This window comes from Raphanus sativus, chromosome 6, assembly GCF_000801105.2.
Source record: "Raphanus sativus cultivar WK10039 chromosome 6, ASM80110v3, whole genome shotgun sequence".
In the NCBI taxonomy this organism is placed as follows: Eukaryota; Viridiplantae; Streptophyta; class Magnoliopsida; order Brassicales; family Brassicaceae; genus Raphanus; species Raphanus sativus.
The window spans coordinates 28,093,785-28,114,726 of record NC_079516.1 but is presented as its reverse complement, the minus strand read 5'-3'; the positions used below and the strand labels follow the sequence as shown (position 1 = coordinate 28,114,726).

At 34.2% G+C, this 20,942-nt stretch overlaps 2 protein-coding genes across 2 annotated transcripts; one reads left to right on the top strand and one right to left on the bottom strand.

The window, feature by feature from the left end:
• Positions 1–587: 587 nt before the first annotated feature.
• LOC108809065 (reticulon-like protein B10) lies at positions 588–2,272 on the top strand. The gene is made up of 6 exons (XM_018581190.2): positions 588–757; positions 850–1,030; positions 1,103–1,244; positions 1,321–1,390; positions 1,487–1,659; positions 1,930–2,272. The coding sequence occupies exons 1-5, from the start codon at positions 628–630 to the stop codon at positions 1,657–1,659; spliced, it is 696 nt and encodes a 231-aa protein (XP_018436692.2). The 5' UTR covers positions 588–627; the 3' UTR covers positions 1,930–2,272.
• Positions 2,273–8,541: 6,269 nt separating this feature from the next.
• Positions 8,542–10,041, bottom strand: LOC108806158 (protein TIC 21, chloroplastic). The gene is made up of 4 exons (XM_018578195.2): positions 9,675–10,041; positions 9,353–9,610; positions 8,940–9,143; positions 8,542–8,859 (listed from the first exon to the last, which is right to left on the bottom strand). Exons 1-4 carry the CDS (start codon positions 9,981–9,983, stop codon positions 8,746–8,748), a joined length of 885 nt encoding a protein of 294 aa, XP_018433697.1. The 5' UTR covers positions 9,984–10,041; the 3' UTR covers positions 8,542–8,745.
• Positions 10,042–20,942: the final 10,901 nt, after the last annotated feature.

Below are 20,942 nucleotides of genomic sequence, written 5' to 3'. Positions count from 1 at the left end.
ATACATTTTTATACTTTATAGTTAAACCTACATTAAATCACTAATGTTCATTTCTTTATACTACTATCCATGTTTCCAAACAATATACTTATTTCTTTATACTACTATCAATGTTTCCAAATAATATATTTTTATACTACTATCAATGTTTCCAAACAATACAATAATTAATCTTAGTTATTTTATATATATCATTTTTTCTTTAAAATTTTGTAGAAACGTTATAATTTCAAAAATTGCAAAATAATGAACTTTAAAATTTGGATTATAAGATTACAAATTATGAAACTATTACAATTTAAATCCAATTAGATTACATATCGGTCATCCATCAGTTCAATCGGTTAGTCTCGGGTTTTAGTGATTTTTTTAATATGTATATTTTAAAAACCTAAATTGAATTGTCAGATCTCCGGATTAACCGGTATAATCACAATCGGGTTGAATTTAAAAACACTGATTTAAATGCAAAAATATTTTAAATACACACTCTTTAAAAATTACCAAAATATTTGTTAAATTATTAGTGAAATTTTTAATCGAAAAATATTCCGCGCTTCCAAAGCGCGGATCAAAATCTAGTATATTTTAAAAGTAAACAATAAAAAAAGGGATTACATTAAAACGATGTGCGAAGAACAAATAACACAGTTTCGAAAGAAAAAAAAAAGAGGTCTCTCAGATTCTGTTATTGGTGAGATCGCTGCAATTTCTCCTCCTTCCATGGATCTTCTTCAATCTATCGGCAATGCCTCAGGTTCTCCCTCCGCTTCAATCCTAATTTCGATCTCAATTGATTTTTTTTTATTTTCTTGTGATCGGACCTTCTTTGTCCAATGATTTACGCAGTGGCCGATTTGATTATGTGGAAGAACAAACGCGGAGGGATGCTTGTGCTCGGATCAGCGACGTTGCTTTGGTTCCTCTTCGAGAAATGTGGATACAGTTTCTTGCCCTTGGTCGCTAACATTCAGCTACTTGTCGTCGTTATACTCTTCCTCTGGGCCAAATCCGCCATTCTCTTCAATAGGTTGTTAAATCTAATCTTATTCCTCTTTTATTACTTTCTGAATCTGAAAGTTTTATCTTACTTGTGGATTAGGCCTATGCCTGAACTTCCTAATCTTGAAATCACTGAAGCATCTCTTCTTATGGTTGCTGATCCTCTACGCCTCTTCATCAATACTCTTCTCTCTATTGCTCGTGATATTTACGTCAACAGAAACGCCACACTTCTCTTTCGGGTCAGATAACTATCTTTCGTGATCCTCCTTTCGCTTTACATATAGCTTTCTTTTGATTTGTTATTTGCTGTGGCAGGTTAGTCTTGTCTTGTGGGCTATCTCTCTTGTTGGCAGTTTCTTAAACTTCTTCACAATACTCTATCTTGGTGAGTAGAAGTAGTCTTGTTTGCATTGTTCGTAAGCCTTCTGTGTCAGACAGGGAAGAGTTGGTCTTTTTCTCAGTTAAACTTTTGTTTGGACAGGTATTGTTCTCTGTATGTTGATTCCCATTCTGTACGAGAGGTACCAGCACCACATTGATGAGAAGCTATCTGTCACACATCGGATGATTCTAACACAGTACAGGAAGATTGACGAAAGATTACTACAGAAGCTTATTGCTAAGCCCACTAGCAAGATCAAGAAGATGCAATAGGTAAAGCATTCTATTATCCCTTTTCATACATTGTTGCATTTCAGCTGCAATTGCGATTTTCAATAGGTCGAGAGTTTTGAAACTTCTCTCGTTAATGAAGTTTCTTCTTTTGTGAATTCAATTTAAAAGAGGAGTTGATAGTTTTGAAACTTCTCTCGTTAACACATCAAGAATATATGCTTAGATGTTATGTAGATTAGGTAGACTTCAATGGTACGGAAATATTGCATGATCTCTGCTGACCAGTTGCCTATTTATTTCTTTGTACAGAACACACCAGAGTGATACTCTTTTATGACCGAGTAAAGGTGCAACAGAACGACGTAACAAGCGTTTTTCAAAAGAAATAATAAAAAGGACGACGTAAGAAGCTTTAGAGTATAAAGATGAATAGAGGCGTTGAGACTCACAGAAGTGTAATGTGGTTTTGTTACTTTAGTCAACGCTTCACTTGATTCTCTTTATAGGAACACTGTGGATTAACAAGTTCATGACTATGTGTAACTTCGGGAATTATTGGTGACTCTAATTGGAATATGGGGCTGTTTCTGGTTAGAAAAGGTGTGTTTAAAGTTTTCCAGTGACCAAAAAAAAAAGTGTTTAAAGTTTGATCCGTATTTTGCTTTAGGTTTGACGTTAATGCCTGAAAGTGACACGGTGACGGATACGCATAAAACTAAAGAATTACGAAAATAATTACAAAAAAAAATATAGAAAACAATCAGAGCAAATCATTGCAAATCATTGTCACAAAACAAAAATACAAAAAAAAAAAAATTAACATGCAAATTGCAAGGTACTGCACTGCGTAAGAAGCCAGAGAGCACCGTACAAAACATGTATATTCTCACATAAAAACCTGAAAAACAATTACTACACAGAAAGCATAAATACAAATGTGATGCAACCTTGGTCAGGTTGTGTCCCATGATTCATTTGAGGGTCGGATTAATAGAGATGATGGTGATGAATCCGTAGGCTACTAGCACAAACTGATGCTGAATGGTCGATGGGTTTGATGAACTCAAGTGTAAAGGTTGCGGAAGACTTAACTGATGCGCCTCAGAATACAGATTCAGACCAGGATGGTGCACAATTCGAACCAACTAAGGTTCACCCATCGGACCATACCGACCATGCTGTCTACCGCATCGATCCACAGACGTCTGGAATGAAGCTAAGGCATGAACCACGATCTGACGATGGAATTGACCGATCCATAGGAGTTCTTTCCCGACCAATTCGACAAACTAAGACTGATAGTCTAACCAGAATCCACTTGGGACGAGAAGAATCCGAAGAAGACTGAAGCTTCTCCCTTTTGGCCTTTTTGGTTCGTACCGCGTGTCCTTATGACCACACTGACGTCCTTGCTTCAGTATTCGATCACATACTGGACTTCTCACTCGGACATTTCTCTAAGGCAATGATCCTTAGTCTATCTGAAGACTTGTCTCACACAAAAGCTCAGTTCGTTCGTGAAAGACACCCGGCGGACCGTACAGATCATCCAGCACACGTCCTGATTCTTACCGCCATGGACCCAATTGGTTCGAATGAACCTAAACAGTAGGCGAACGGTCTCCTTGACCAGTCCGCATGAACCGAAGAGTCTTTAAGTCACTTTTATTATTTTCAGTCAATCTTTGTATTTCCTAGATGTGTAATTACTAATTTCCACAATTCTTTAAGTGTTTTTTTGACTTATTCTATTATAAATATGTAAACTTTCTAGTTAAATGATCGATCAATTTTTTTTTCTTATTTTGTGAGTTTATTTTCTTGTTCTTTGTCAAGAACACTTCTTTATTTTTGGTGCGTAATATCCAAATAAACAACCTCCTCTTTGTTGGACTAGTGTGTCATATCTAGCAACGATTAGAGTTGAGAATATCAACAGCCTTCCGCCATTGTTGTGCGGCCCTTCGATCCATCTATTTCTCCCTTGTGCACAATGCATCTTGGCGATATCATATATCCCTTTCAGTCCGGTTGAATGATCCTCCTAATTTAAGATGTATCAGATGGTATCAGAACCACTCATGGTATTTGGAAGGAACTTAACGTAGTCCGCCGTATCACTCACCTTTTTGTAGCTCACTCCATTGACAAAGTGCTCTGTTTTGTTTTTCCCCCCTTGAAACTGGGAATGTTTTTGTTTTGAGCATTGTATTTGTAATCTCAATTGGAGAAGAATTGATTGATCAGCCATGCAATTTTTGATCTCAAATTCTCAATTGGAGAGATTGATTGATTACATCATGGACAAGACTTAGGTTCATTCCCTATGGTGAAGCTTTAAATTCACCACTCTCATTAAAATCAATCAAAATGCCATGTAGATAATTAAACAAAAAATATTAAATTATTTAAAAATAGTTTAAAAAAGAAATAATGTTTATGACGTTAACTAAACACTAAACCCTAAATTTAAATAATAAACAAAAACCTATACCCTAAACCCAAATCCTATACCCTAAACCCAAACCATATATCCAAAACCCAAATCCTAAACCCTAAATCCAAACGCTATACCCTAAACCCATCCTATATCCTATATCCTAAACCCAAATCCTATACCCTAAATCCAAACCATATACTCTAAACCCAAACTATATACCCTAAACCCAAATCTTATACTCTAAACCCAAATCGTAAATCCTAAATCCAAATTCTTAAGTTTAGGGTTTGGGTTTAAGGTGTAGAATTTAGGTTTAAGGTATACGGTTTGAGTTTAGAGTATAGGATTTGGGTTTAGGATATATGATTTGGGTTTAGGGTATAGGATATATGATCGATTTAGAGTATAGAGTTTGGATTTAAGGTTTAGAATTTGAGTTTAGGGTATATGGTTTGGATTTAGGGTATAAAATTTGGGTTTAGGGTATATATTTGGGTTTTAGAATTTATGATTTAGGGTTTAGGGTCTAGTTTCATCATTAAAATTGACTTTATTTTTCTTTTTAACTATTTTTTTAATAATTTAATATTTTTTATTTAATTATCTACATTGCATTTTGATTAGTTTTAAGGGGAGTGGTGAATTTAAAGGTTCACCATAGGGGGTGAACCTAAGTCTTGTCCTTACATCATTATGTCGTCTTTTGTGATCTCAAATTCTCAAGATAACATTAATGAAATTTAAATTTTTATTGATATTAATTTTTAAATTATTATTTAATTTTATTAATCAATGTGACAATAACTAAAAAAAAATCTAAATTATTAAATTTATTTGTGTAAAATCAATATAAGTTATGTTTGTTGAGCGATTGTCAATTGATTCATTGAGTTAATTAATTGATTGTTTTTATCAGTACAATTAATTTTCATTAAAATTAAAATACTAGAATTTTAAATATTTAAATATATTCATACAGAAGATAAAGCAGAAATATATATATATATATATATATATATAATTCTATAATCTGCATTTTTAGGTTAATTAGTAACTAAATTTATTACTTTAATATGTCTTAACTAAGGTAAACAAAAATTTAAAATGTATTACAATTTATACCTCTAAATATATACATATTAAAACAAACACAATCATATATATAATATTATATAAACAATTTTATTAAATTAAAATTATAATAAAATTTAACTACATCTGAAAGCTTAAATTAAAATTTTCAAATCAAATAGATAAAAACAGTTACATATAATTATTTGATATTTTCTAACTGATAAAGTTAAAATCTAAAATTAAATACAAATTAAATTTTCATTTAGAATTTGATGAAAAAAAATCATTTAGAAATAATATGTTTTAACACAAATTATTATCACTATTCATGTCGCAGTAAACCTCTTTAGTGAACTTGTGTATTTATTTTTTAAAAAAGATCAATTTGCTCTATATTCATAACAAGAAGAAAAATCAAGAAAATAACCATGTATGATTTTTATGGGGAAATGTGTCTGTTTACCACAAAAATAGACAAGAATCTCATTCTACGCGCGTGACCGTTTGTTTGACGCATTGTGCACAATTAACTAACTATACAATACTATACTATTTTAAAAATAGTATAGAAAACAAATCGATACCAATATCATTAAAAAGATTATATATTTGATTAATTTACACTTATTTCTATTATTCGATTTTACAATAGAATGAAACACATTAATATAATACATAACAATGTTACTTAAACAAACAAATACAAATCCACATACCTTAAACCCTAAACCCAACCATATACCCTAAACCCTAAACTCTAAAACCCTAAACCCAAACCATATACTCTAAACCAAAACCATAAACCAAAACCATAAACCATAAACCATAAACCATAAACCCAAAGAAGGAGAATTTCCGATTTATGAAGAAGCTAGTGGCATTGTCAATAAATTTGAGGGATTAATAAAAAACCACCATAAGAAGTAGAGGAGAATATGAGACATACTATACTACAATCATTAAATAGTAGAGTCATCCAGTGTAAGAGGATACACCATTAGCAAAGGGATGATGGAGGTGATGAATTAGGAGAAAAAATACCCACAAAAATTGGAGAAAAAGTAGAGACAGTGAAAATAGGTGATGAAACAATGATTGACGACATTGCTGGAAGACAAGACATAGAGATGATGTAACAGTACACATCGTTGTGTTCTATTCTATGTTTATCAAATAGAATAGTTCGACGAAGTGTATACAGTTCATCTTCTACACTAGCTCTAAACCAAAACCCTAAATCATAAACCCAAACCATATACCCTAAACTCAAACCCTAAACCCAAACCATATATCCAAACCATATACCATAAACCCAAACTAGATACCCTAAACCCAAATCCTAAACCCAACCATGTATCCAAACCATATAAGTTAATTACAACACTACTTGTCTCCGCTTGAAAGTGGGAACAGAAAGAGGGAAAAAAGTGAACTTTTTTTTTGCTTTTAGAAGGAAAGACAAGAGCTTTCTCAAAGAGGAAATGGAGCTCGAGGAGACCCTATTCACTCCACTTAGTAAGAGAGAAACAAAACCCAGTAAGCAGAAAATAACCTAGCCACAGAGAGGGAGAAGAAAAATGGAAGCTTTTTTTTTGAGAGATCGAGAGGGGAGTGGCAATGAGTGTAATTATTTATCTGCGAGATGGGTTTAAATTGGGGGAGGAAACTCATCTAAGTTTTTTTAAAAAATGTTTTTAGTTTTTGGGGTTTGATGAAAAATAATTTGTTTTTTTCTTTTTGTTTCTAAACCCTAAACCCAAACTCTAAACCATAAACCCTAAACCCTAAACACAAAGGAGGAGGATACACCATTAGCAAAGGGATGATGGAGGTGATGAAGTAGGAGAAAAAATTACCCGCAATAATTAGAGAAAAAGAAGAGACGCTGAGAATAGGTGATGAAACAATGATTGGCGACATTGCTCGAAGACAAGACATAGAGATGATGTAATAGTACACATTTTTGTGTACTATTCTATGTTTATCAAATAGTATAGTTCGACGAATTGTATACAGTTCATCTTCTACATAACTCTAAACCCAAACCCTAAACCCTAAACCCAAACCATATACCCTAAATCCAAACCCTAAGCCTAAACCCAAACCATAAACCCTAAACCCTAAATCCAAACCCTAAACCCAAACCATATATCCAAACCAATTACCCTAAACCCAAACCCTAAACCTAAAGGAGGAGGATTTCCGATTTGTGAAGAAAATAATGGCATTGTCAATAAATTTGAGGGATTAGTAAAAAAACACTATAAGAAGTAGAGAAGAAGATGAGACATACTATACTATAATCATTAAATAGTAGAGTCGTGCAGTGCAAGAGAATACACCATTAGCAAAGGGATGATGGAGGTGTAGTCGTAGTTGATGAAGTAGGAGAAAAAATACCCACAAGAATTGGAGAAGAAGAAGAAACGGTGGGAATAAGTGAGGAAACAATGATTGGCGACATTCCTGGAAGACAAGACAGAGAGATGATGTAACAATACACATCGTGGTGTACTATTCTATGTTTATCAAATAGTATAGTTCGACGAAGTGTATACTGTTCATCTTCTCCACTAGTTCTACGCATCCTCTGCTTCTTAATCCATATATATTGGATAGTAGCAAAATTGTAAACCCAAACAAAGATATGAAAAAAAAAATCAAACACTTGGTGGATATGATAATTATACGTCATGTAACGTGCTCACTGGGTTTCACAAAACTTGTAAATAATCAATGAATAAAAGAAAAAAAACAAAGATCAAGTGAGAGTGGGAATGAACAGAAATAAAAGGGTAATTTTTGTCATTATATATATTATATACAGAATATCGTAGCACTCCGTTCACTATAGTTACCGTCTCAATTCTAATTGTACTATAGTCATGCGTCCAAATTTTCCTTCAAAAAGTTACTTGTGCTAATGTAATTGAGGTACCTAAGCAACTGCAATAGTGGTCCAGCAGATTTCTTACAATTCTGTTAACTTTGATAAGTACAATTCTAAGTAAATTATTATCAGATAATTAGATATTTTCGTCTTCTTGAGCAGTTGGGAAGCTTTCTGAATATGAAGTTCCACTTTTTTGTGACTAATGGCTTCTTGTTATTTACATCATGTACTGCATTAAGTATAAAATACTAAAGACATAGACATACATAGGAAATGTGCAACGGATAGAGGAAATCAGTTAATCAATCACTCTTGCAATTCGAATAACTCGTGGTATTTAGAAGGAACTTAACGTAGTCGGCCGTATCACTCACCTCTTTATAGCTCACTCCATTGACAAAGTGCTCTGTTTTGTTTTCCAACTTGGAACTGGGAATGTTTTTGTTTTGAGCATTGTATTTGTTATCTCAATTGGAGAAGAATTGATTGATTAGCCTTGCATTTTGATCTCAAATTCTTATTGGAGAAGATTGATTGACTGGCCTTGAGAAATATACATTTAAATCTTGCAACCATTCTTGCTGGCAAAGAAGCATGTTCTTAGGCAGTAATAAAGCGGTTGAGTCTACAACAGTTGGTTCTCATTTATAAAAGAAAACAAGTCTCTGCAGGTAAACGTTTATGAATACAAGAGCTAAGGCCTACAAAAGGCAGAAACTCATGCAACTTTAGGAACGAAGGCGGATTCGGAGTTGGGTACTGTCACGGATCGCAACAGCTCTAAGGAACAAACAAGGCCTAGAAAATGAGAAAGCAAGGTGTTCGCCGATGCCTGCACAAAATGGCACTCCAAGTAAAAACACTGAACTTAAAGGCCATCAAAAGTCTTGCAAGACATAGTAGAGCATTAACCTGAACGAGGAAGACATCAAGAGCAAGAACGGGACTGTATCCTTGAGAGACTCCTTGGTAGAAAGGGTTTGCTGAGGTTGTCAAAGCCTTTGCAACTAAAAACCCAACCGTTGCTTGCATCCCGAGAATTGCAGCTCCCATTCCAAGAAGATTTACCATAATCCCACTTCTCAACCCTTTCACAACATCTGCACGAGGCGGGGCCTGAACCAATACAAAGTCTTTATTAAAAAAAAAAAAATCGGTTTTGTCCCATCCGAGAGACCAAACTATGAATCTGAGTAAAAGGAGTCTTAAAGCAGCAACATCAATTAAGAGACCTGAGTAAACCAACTTTATTATCAGATGGTTACCAATGATTCAACAGCTACTGCTAAAGGAGCCAACTTTTAAAAACAAGGAGGAGAGTTAACCTTGGCAGGGTCAGCGGCAGTTCGACGGAGCCTGTCAGAGAGGCGAATATAACCAAAGGACCAGAAGACAGAGACAAAAGCAGCAGCGATGCCAGTTGCGGTAGCGTAGAAAGTAGCAGGTGAAGTGGGTTTCCCAGTTACAACAATGGAAAAGGATAGAATGACAGCAGCCACAACAGTTGACACAAGCTGCCCCCAGAAACCAATACTCCCAAGCCTCTTGAAGTACCTTGAAGTCTTCTCTAGTCTCTTTGCAACCTGTGAGAATATGATTATATGATTTCTACTCAATTCAGGCAAAACTGTGTCAAAAAAAAAGAACCTGAGCGAGTTTCGCCTTGTCGACTTCATTATCAGCCGAAACTGAAGCAGGAGACGTGGGAGAGGAAAAAGCCACCGTGAAACTAGGTTTAGATCCTCGAATTTGGAAACCGTAGACGGGTAGAGAGGACGGAGACTGGTAAGAAGATATGGTCGATCTCCTCTTCGGCGAGATAAGCTGGGTTGGAGCCAAGCCGAGTGGATTGAACAATGGCAGGTGGCGGGTTGAGAGGCGTTGTTGGAAACCTGGCCGCAGCGCAACGGCGGATACGCCGGGAGAGCTCGCCGGCGGCAAGAGTAGTGACCGCATCTTTACGCTTGGGGTTAAAGAGTAAAGTTGCGAGTTCGTCTTTTTTAAGGCTTTCGTGTATGTTGTTTCAATGGGCTTTTTAAACGGCCTTGGAAACAATATTTTGATTTTGGGGAAAAATATCATTTAATCATCAACTTTCTTTCTTTCCGGTTAAAATAAAACACTAATTTTTGGTAAACCAACAAATAAAATTGATAAGCCATTTTAATCATAAATTTTCTTCGACCATATCATTTTAGTCATATCATATAAATTTTTGCCAAAAAATCATCAATTTTAAAAAATATTTTAGGCATATTATCAATATGACTAAAATAATATGGTCAACGAAAATTCATTATTAAAATAGTTTCTCAGTAAAAGTTGAATGTTTTTTTATTCATGAAAAATGATATTTTATTTCAACTAAATTTAAAAGTTCATGGTTTAAATCTTTTTTCATTATTTTTTATAGTCCCGAGAAATATTTTGGATTTTATTTTATATTTTCATTTTTGAATGAAAGTTAAGTTTACTCAGAAAATCTATATGTACATCAAGTGCAACATGTTTCCAAGTTTTTGATTGTGTTAAAATTAAATTTTTTGTACCAAACCAAAATAAAAAGAGAATCAGTCAGCCTTCTTTTCTCTTGCTCTAGAGAGTGCACTTGTGTTTATTTGTAACTAAGACTCCATTTTTCTGATGGTCATTTCTATAATCATTTATACTATTTGTAGCATTATTGAAACATTAATTTCATTAATAACAGCGACAATTTACAAATCGGAAAATGTACATAATCCGGCGAGTTAGCTAGAATGGAAAGCTAGATTACAAGTAGAATCAGCTAGACCAACATAAACTACGTACTAAACAAATACACAGAGTGTAAGGTCGAGACAGGTAAAACAAGGTTTCCCCCTCCGGTGAACACAAACAACAAACTAATCCATATGTTGGGACTCGAGTGTCTAGGTCTAGCATAAGGTCCATCACCAGCTTCTGTCAAAGAAGCCATCCACAGAGGTGTCCCGCAGCCTCAACACGTCGTTTACGATTATCCGACTCTAACCCTAACCATCACAGTCTTCGCAAGTGTCGCCTCTTCCACAGGTCCAAGACAAACATATTTCTTTTCTTCCAAGCGGTCGACAGATGAACCTAGGCCTGAGAGAAACCAAACTAAAGGGAACCACCATCCAGAGCGTGGGAACCCCATCACCAAGATCTTCTCTCCTAATCTGGCGACGAGACCACCACCCCGATGAATACATGAGGTTTCCGGCTGCTTTCCACCGTTTTATAACGTCGCTAGCCATGCTGCCTACGAGCCACCAAGGCGGCAGATCTCTAATGGGGGTTAACGCCCCAAGAACCATTCAATCCGCGCCAAGATCAAAGAAACACACTAACAGCACCAGATACATACTTAATCCGTATTGTATAGCAGATTCGGTGGGTGGAGAACCCTAGAACCACAGGCGAAACCGCTGGAAACCCTAGTTCCACCACCATAAAAAAAATACTCAGAATAAAAGTTTAAGAAAAAGTTATTTTGTCGCATGGTGCACATTCGTCACTCGAAAGCCTCCACTTATTTTGTTCTCTCCACAGTGAATGGACTGCACAATGAACAATGGATATAAAAGAGCTTTGTAAGAGTTATTTTGTTGTGTAGCGTCTCTATGCTTCGGATGAGTAGAAATAGTAAAAAAATAATGTTGTGACTCAATATAACTATGGCATATGATAAAAGTATACTTATATTCAATTTTATTTTTACAGAATAAATATAAATTATAAAAAATGTTCCTGAGAAAATGAAAGAGATTACAACTACATATAAAATTTGGGATATCCACTCCTCGTTCACTTTTAATAGTGGCCTATCTGAGCTAAAACACATAATAGAGATTATAATAACTTATTGTATTGATTTATATAAAAGAAAAAAATATATTTATGAAGAAATATTGTCGAGCTTGATTTGTATTATTTAAAATGTAAAGATTACAAGTTTGATTAGTGGTCGATCCGTAAATTCTTATTATCGGGGTTAAAAATATAAATAATATTTTATATAAATTTAAAATATTTCAATAAATATTTCAATAAATAAAGATTTCAATAAATATGTTAAGGCATCAGGGTCGAGATCAGCGAATCTCTTTTCCGGACCAAGGATCTCGAACTTTTAGACTAATATTATGGGACTTCAAGGAAATATGGGATAATGATCATGGCAGTAGAGTGAGATCACAAGAGATGTCTCGCTGGTTTTTAAAGGGTTTCTTCATACCCGTATTACAAAGCTCTGGTGAGCCTTTCAAAAAATATTTTTAATGCGAGTTCTAAGTTGGAATTGCAGGTGTTGGAAGTAAATGGACTATTAGTTATCTAAGAGAGATTTAGCAAAAACATAAACCGGATATTTTATTTCTCTCCGAAACAAAAAAGGACTATGAGTTTGTGCAAGGATTTCAAACTCATTTTGGATTTGATAATCTAGTGACAGTGGGTCCTATAGGAACAAGTGGTGATCTAGCTCTTTTTTACAATAATGAGCATCAAATTAAGGTGCTATATTCTAGTAACAGAGTGATTGATGTGGAAGCCGTGGCACTCGGGCAAAAAGTTTTTCTAACATTTGTATATGGCGATCCGGTACAAAAGCTAAAGGAACAAGTTTGGGAACGGTTAACTAGATATGGGCTCTCACGGTCAGATCCTTGGTTTATGATTGGAGATTTGAATGAGATAACCGGAAATCACGAGAAGGAAGGGGGTGCATTGAGACATCCAGACTCGTTTGTGCCTTTTAACAATATGATTAGGAATAGTGGTTACTGGAATTTCCGGCCAGGGGAAACAAAATATCATGGAAAGGGCGGCAGGGAAAAGGAAAAGGGGCTTTCATGGTAAGATGTCGACTTGATCGAGCGAATGATGAGTGGCATAATATCTTTCCTTGCTCTTACACTGAGTATCTAGGTATGGTAGGATAAGATCATCGGCCAGTTATAGCTTATATGGAGAATAAGGTACCTAAACGACGAGGGCAATTCAGGTTTGACAAGAGGTGGTTAGGACAGGAGGGATTTATGGACTCGATTGAGATGGGGTGGTATTCAAATTCAGGAAATGGTAATGTGAATATAGTGGAGAAGATCAGTAACTGCAGACACGAAATTGCTAGATGGCGAAAAGATAACCCACCGTTCGGAAAGAAAAAAATAAATGAACTTCAAAAGGCCCTGGAAGAGGTTCAGACCGATAACTCTAGGACGCAGGAGGATATTTTAGAGGTATCACGGAAATTACAAGCTGCATATAAGGATGAGGAATAATATTGGTATCAGAAGAGTCGAAATATGTGGTACACATCTGGGGATCTTAATACAAAGTTTTATCATGGCTTAACAAAACAGAGACGGGTACGTAATAGGATTGTAGGTCTTCATGATAATAATGGGAATTGGATTACGGAAGATATGGGTATTGAGAAAGTGGCAGTGGATTATTTTTCGAATCTTTTCACAACTACTTTACCTTCAGAGTTTGATAGTTTCTTGGAGGAAATAAATCCGGGTATTACTCCACAGATAAACCAGCGGCTGTTGAGATTAGCAACAGAAGAAGAGGTACGACAGGCCCTGTTTATGATGCATCCAGAAAAGGCACCTGGACCTGATGGAATGACCGCTCTTTTTTTCAGCATTCTTGGCATATAATAAAACATGACTTGGTTACTTTGGTGAACGATTTTATGGTATCAGGGGAAATGGATCCAAGATTGAATATTACTAATATTTGTATGATACCGAAGACGGAAAGACCCACCAAGATGACAGAGTTGAGGCCGATAAGTTTATGCAATGTAGGGTATAAGATTATATCCAAGGTATTATGTCAGCAGTTGAAAACCTGCCTTCCCGCACTTATTTCAGAGACTCAATCGGCATTTGTGGCAGGTAGGCTGATTTCGGATAATATTTTAATCGCTCAGGAGATGTTTCATGGGCTTCGGACAAATAAGGCATGTCAAGGAAAATACATGGCAATTAAAACAGACATGAGCAAAGCGTATGATAGGATCGAGTGGGATTTTATTCAAGCTCTTCTCCACAAAATGGGTTTTGATCCTCATTGGATTAAACTTATGCTGGAGTGTGTATCGTCTGTACAATACCAAGTGTTACTTAATGGTCAGCCACGTGGCCTTATAATTCCCCAAAGGGGCTTACGGCAAGGGGATCCTTTATCTCCGTACCTATTTATTATGTGTACGGAAGTTCTGATCGCGAATATTAAAAAAGCGGAGAGAAATAAACAGTTAACTGGTATGAAGGTGGCGAGAGCCTGTCCATCGATCTCACACTTGCTCTTTGCAGATGATAGTCTTTTCTTTTGTAGAGCAAGCATTGATGAATGTCAAACCATTCTAAGGATATTAAAGGAATATGAGGCTACTTCTGGTCAACTGATTAATTTTGAAAAATCGATACAATTTGGCCATAAGATTGAGGAGTCAAATAGACAAGAGTTGCGAGATATCTTGGGTATACAAAATTAGGGAGGTATGGGATCATATTTGGGTTTACCAGAGAATCTTGGAGGATCTAAAATTCAGGTGTTTAGTTTTCTCCAGGAACGGTATAACAACAGAATAAATGGCTGGACTTTTAAATTTTTTACCAAAGGGGGTAAGGAAGTAATCATTAAATCAGTGGCTACAGCCCTGCCTAATCATGTAATGTCTTGTTATCGGTTACCGAAGGCGATAACAAAGAAATTAACAAGTGTGGTCGCACAGTTCTGGTGGAGTCCAAGAGGAAGTACCAGAGGTATGCACTGGCAATCTTGGGATAAGGTATGTATCTGTAAAGAGGAAGGACCACTGGGTTTCAAAGATATAATGGATTTTAATACAGCTATGTTGGGGAAGCAATTATGGCGACTGATAGAGAAACCTAATACTCTGTTTTCACGAGTTTTTAAAGGACGGTATTTCAGGAATGCTTCACTTGGAACCGATCCGCTCATACTCACCGTCATATGGATGGCGGAGTATTATTTCAGCTAGATCTCTGGTTAGCAAAGGACTAATCAAAAGGGTGGGAACAGGGTCATCCATATCAGTATGGAATGATCCCTGGCTCCCAACCACTCGCCCGAGACCAGCAAACAAAAATCATGTTCTTAGTCACCCCGATCTCACGGTAGATCAACTTATTGATCCAGAACTGCGTATCTGGAACTCACAGGCAATCAGGGCTTTGGTGGATCCCAATGATGTAAGCATTATTGAAAGCATACCATTGAGTAGGTTTCATAGCATAGATAGGGATGGATGGCATTTTACTCAGAATGGAAATTATTCAGTCAAATCTGGGTATCAGGTGGAGCGGGTTTATCCGGACAAGGGAAAAACTTTACCGGTTTTTGGTCCTACAGTTGATTTCCTTAAGGCGCATTGCTGGAAAATTCACTGTCCACCAAAGATCAAACATTTTTTATGGCAAATAGTGTCAGGATGTATTTCAGTGAGGAAGAATTTACACTCACGAGGATTATCAGGGGATTTATATTGTGATAGATGTGGTGCTCTAGAGGAATCAATTAATCATGTGTTTTTTGAATGTCCTCCAGCGCGTCAGGTTTGGGTACTATCCCAGATCCCATCTAATCACTCCTTTTTTCCCACTGAATCTATTTTTACTAATATGGATTATTTATTCTGGAGAGTTCTTCCGACATTAGAGGATCATCAGTTTGTATGGATATTATGGTATATTTGGAAAAAAAAGGAATAACAAGGTTTTTAGCAATTTGGATATTGAACCTATGGATACCCTAAAACTAGCGGAAACAGAATCAAGACTTTGGAAGGAGGCACAAATTATGCCTACACCAGTAATAGGTCAACAACACTCGGATCTACCGGCCATTCCAGGGCGGTGGTGTTTTATTAATGGATCCTGGAAGGACAAAGAGATTTTCTCAGGACAGGGGTGGTATAGTACTCTTGAGGGATACGATGGACTTATGGGAGCACGGAATGTCAGGGCTTCTCTATCTCCTCTCCACTCAGAGATAGAAGCATTAATTTGGGCAATGGAGTGTATGCGGAATCTGAGGCAGTACAGGGTTACATTTGCGACAGATTGTTCTCAATTGGTGAAGATGGTTTCGGAACCAGAAGAATGGCCTGCTTTTGCAACCTATTTAGCGGATATCTAGACTTTGAAAGAAAATTTTCATAGTTCAGATATTATTTACGTATCTCGCACGAAGAATCTAAAGGCCGACAGCCTCGCACGATATGCTAGGAGACAACCGACATTTGTCGTGCATATGGATGCAGAGTTACCCGTTTGGTTTACAGAGTCCTCTTGAGTCTGTAAAGTCGATGACAAAAAAAAAATAAAGATTATAATCAAATTTTATACATCTATTACATTTAATAATATTTTGATTTAACAATTGTTGTTTAAAGAAAAAAAAAACAATAGTGTGTCGAGTGTATTAAGACTGGGAAAATAAACCAAACCCGATCTGATAAAAATGAACCTGAACCAGACATAAGTACCGATAGATCTTGTTTTATGGTATTTTGGGTTATGAGTATTATCCGAACCTAAATGGATATCTGATAGAACCATAAATATTCAAAACCCCAAAAAGATCTTGTGCCAAAGATCTTAACATATTGTCATCATCAACACTAATTTACATAAATATACTCTTGTAATATACTTCAATCTTATACATGTTATTGATATATTTAAATTAAACAACCTGTAATTATACTGTTTATATATGTTAATATAAAGCGTTAAAATAAGAGTTCATGCCTCTATTTTTGATTGAAAAATCCTCTAAGAACCCTAATGGAGGATTTTTGAAAAGAAAATAGAGGCATGAACTCTTATTTTAACGCTTTATATTAACATATATAAACAGTGTTGATGATGACAATATGTTAAGATCTTTGAAATCTCTCTCGCCATATAGAGGATTCTCCGAAAAGTAATCGTTGAACAGATTACGGTGTGCATTTTCTCTATCACAGTGTATAACTGCATGACCATAAATTGAGCTCCGGTGACTTACATGATTTTTTCTTGAGTGAGTTGGTGAATAACGCGATTGTTGTTGACAAAAAAATTTGATTGCAGTTTGTTGCTCTCTTTCTACTGCTGCATTTTGATCTTCTGACCATTCATCCAAGTCAGATGAGTCTGAATAAGACCAAGAAGATGAATTTATAAAAGATGATGAATTGAAATTCATTTTAAGTTTTAGTGTTTTGATGTTTGTCTAACATGTATATGTGTATATTTTTTTGTCGCTGAATTGTATTATTAAGCCTTCAAGGCAAAGACTTTTAAACAATGAGAACCAACAAACCAACATAGAGAAGGGATACACCAGTAGGGATCCAAAATAAATTAACACATCTATTTTGCATATGAATGACTGAAGATTTTTCATATAATCTTCTGGAATAGATGAATCTCAAAAGAGATAATCTTCATATGAATCCAAAAGCACCACCCTTCAGAGTGAGTTAAAAATGATTGCCATTCTCTTTTTATTACTCCAGTAAGAGCCACCAAGATAAGACAATTCTCTATTTTGCTCTATTAGCAGAGTCAAAGAGATTACCATTTCATAAAATGATTGCCATTCTCTTTTTATTACTCCAGCAGTATATATGTCAATTACCTTTTCTAAACAGTTCAACTGAACCAAAAACTTTTTCTTTCCAAACCAATTGGAAGAAGCATACAAAAGAACAATAAAAAATCTTGCCAGATTCAAAATAAATTGGCAATAAAACAGCGACTGGAAATAAAATAGATCCAAGAAAAAGATGCAAACGAATTAAACAAGCCGATGTCGGAGCTGGAGAAGCCTCCGATCATCGGCTTGAAACTATGAAAAATCTCTTTATTCTCTTTATATGTGTATTTTTATAGGTATAAATTTTACTATTCTAAAAAATAAGAAAATCTTAAATATTTAACATATACCATTCATGGGATTCTATACGTCTTATTTCACTTATCCAATATAACAAGATCAGAATCTTTACTATTTACTATTATATTCAATATGTCAGACTTATCCAATATATTAGATAAGAGAAGATAAGATAAGAGAATCTTAAAATTTCAATCAACACCATTCAATGTATTTTATAGCTCACCAACCCTTGGATCAAAATCTTATCATATACATCATTCACATGTAGATAAGGAAATCTGTAAAATTAAATCATGTCCATTCATTTGAATTTTATTCATCAATTTTCTTGTATAAATCATAGGTTACACAGTGAAAAATCACATCCAATAACCTACATAAAAGTATGGAAAGAAGTAGAGGCTCATCATTCAACCAACATGAAGGTGAGTTGTTATGTCATATCTATCTAGAAATATCCCAAGATCCGGTTGGTAGCAATAACTAATCTCTAGGAAAATTATGGGAAAAATAGAAAATAGTTAATTAAAAAAAAAGATGAGTGTTGGGAAATTAGAAGCAGCAGAGCTCTTTACAAGGTAGGATGACTACCATTCTTTATGCTGTTAGAAATTTGAAGAGCTGCATTATCTAAGTAGAGAATGTGCATCCAAGTGGTGCATCTGAATTTGACATCGTAAGTATATTTATTTGAGAAATTGCAGTCTCAATACACCGATCACACACTAATTTGTAAATCTGGAAATTCTACCGTACACTTTCCATAATGGCAGTTATGCCCTTATACCAACCTAAACGAACCTATAAGCCTTCTCTTTCGTTTTTTCTGGGCAACTCCTTCTGTTTCGTTTTTTTTTTTGCATAATTCCTTCTCTTTTGTCTATACTCAAAAACCCTTCAGTATTTTTTCCATCAAAATTTTAATTCTTCATTTAAAAAAAAAATCTCCAAGTCAATCCGGAGAAATTACAGAGAGACACTACTAGAAATATGTACATTCTTAGCACGAAAAATATGCTCTAGTAGGGGTTTCATAGCAAATTCATAAATGATATGTCATCAGCAGCCATCGTAGATACCTCTTCTACCATAGCAGTGAAAACATAATAAATAAAGAGTGAGTTACCATTTATGACACTTTTTTTCTTTTTTAACATCATAAGACACTTATAGCTGGAGACACACTTTCTCCTTCTTCAGCTTGTGTATAAAGACATTTATATCCCTTTCGCTGTATTAAGAGAAATAAGCCAATAGTTATCTTTTTAATATTATAACTAGATTTTGACCCGCGCTTGGAAGCGCGGAATATTTTACGATGAAAAATTTCACTAATAATATAACAAATATTTTGGTAATTTTAAAGAGTGTATTTAGAATATTTTTGCATTTAAATCAGTGTTTTTTAATTCAACCCGATTGTGATTATACCGATTAATCCGGAGATCTAACAATTCAATTTAAGTTTTTAAAATATTCATATTAAAAAAAATTATTAAAATCCGAGACTAACCGATTGAACTGTTGGATGACCGATATGTAATCTAATTTGCTTTAAATTATAATAGTTTCATAATTTGTAATCTTATAATCCAAATTTTAAAGTTTATTATTTTGTAATTTATGAAATTATGACGTTTCTACAAAATTTTAAAGAGAAAATGATAGATATAAAATAACTAAGATTATTTATTGTATTGTTTGGAAATATTGATATTATTATTAAAAAAATATATTGTTTGGAAGCATTGATAGTAGTATAAAGAAATAAATATATTGTTTGGAAACATGGATAATAGTATAAAGAAAGGAACATTAATAATTTAATGTAGGTTTAACTATAAAGTATAAAAGTGTATTTAATTTAAAAACTTACAAAATAAATGTTAGGTCCAACAGAATGTTTCTGTTTTAATAAGATAGATATTATGTCTACTTTGTGGGAACCAATCATGTAACAGCGGTTAGATGAACAAAAATAACTTGTATTAGATAGTTTTTTTTTTGTTTTGTTTTACTATAATTATTCATTCTCTCTTCTATTTATATTTGTCTTTTCTCAAAATTTAAAATGTATAAGCAAAATAAAAAGTTTACAATAAATTATAATTTCTTTTTCTCTATATTTTAAGATCTATTTTCATATTTATATTTTATATATTTTTATAGTTATAAAATTGCATATATATCTTTTGACATCCATTTTCATATATATACTAAAAAGTGTGGACATGGACAAAAAATGAACTAGACGGAAAAGATGTGGACAACAAAAACGTGGACAATGTTAGGGTGGATATAGACTATTTTGTAGATCTTGTACATAATTAAAAGATAGATGAGTTTTGTTGATTGTAGATATGTGTGTACAAACTCAAATTAGAGATTAATCAGAGCTTTTTGTTTTAATAGTATAATTTTGTGGAGATGATCTTGTGAACAAGATATTGTGGACAACGTCTAATTAACAAAAAAATGTGAACATGGACAGATGAAAGTGAAAGCTCGTAAAATAAGCTCACCAGGATTTATAAGACCTGATATTTTATCATAATGATTGTGTATGATTTATATATATATATATAGACAAAAAATGTGTGTGGACATAGATGGAAAAGTGTGAACAAATTGAATGATGATAACTATTTTAATTAGATTAAGAAAAAATAAAACAAAAATTTGAAAATTATTTTGATAAATAAATAAATATATAAAAACATATATAAACCTGTTTCTTTTTTCTTATTATTTTGATATTCATGTACATATATTTTATACTTCAATTTCTAGTTAAAATTTTAAATTATAATTGATTAGACATGTGTTTTGTGGATGTGAACACAATATCTCTTTTCCAAATTGTATATTTTATATTAGCTTTTTATTAAATTTAATGATGTATTTAAAAAATATAATTGTTACATTAAATTACAGGTTTTTCTCTATATTTGAACATCCATTTTCATATATGTATTTTGTATATTT

What these genes read in the sequence shown, in the direction of transcription:
- LOC108806158 (XM_018578195.2), bottom strand. Translation starts at nt 9,983, where the DNA reads ATGCGGTCACTACTCTTGCCGCCGGCGAGCTCTCCCGGCGTATCCGCC. An exon ending in ACAAGGCGAAACTCGCTCAG is followed by an intron (nt 9,611 to 9,674) that starts GTTCTTTTTTTT and finishes ATATTCTCACAG; the next exon opens with GTTGCAAAGAGACTAGAGAA. An exon ending in CTGCCGCTGACCCTGCCAAG is followed by an intron (nt 9,144 to 9,352) that starts GTTAACTCTCCT and finishes GTATTGGTTCAG; the next exon opens with GCCCCGCCTCGTGCAGATGT.
- LOC108809065 (XM_018581190.2), top strand. Translation starts at nt 628, where the DNA reads ATGTGCGAAGAACAAATAACACAGTTTCGAAAGAAAAAAAAAAGAGGT. An exon ending in TCCGCCATTCTCTTCAATAG is followed by an intron (nt 1,031 to 1,102) that starts GTTGTTAAATCT and finishes CTTGTGGATTAG; the next exon opens with GCCTATGCCTGAACTTCCTA. An exon ending in CTTCACAATACTCTATCTTG is followed by an intron (nt 1,391 to 1,486) that starts GTGAGTAGAAGT and finishes TTGTTTGGACAG; the next exon opens with GTATTGTTCTCTGTATGTTG.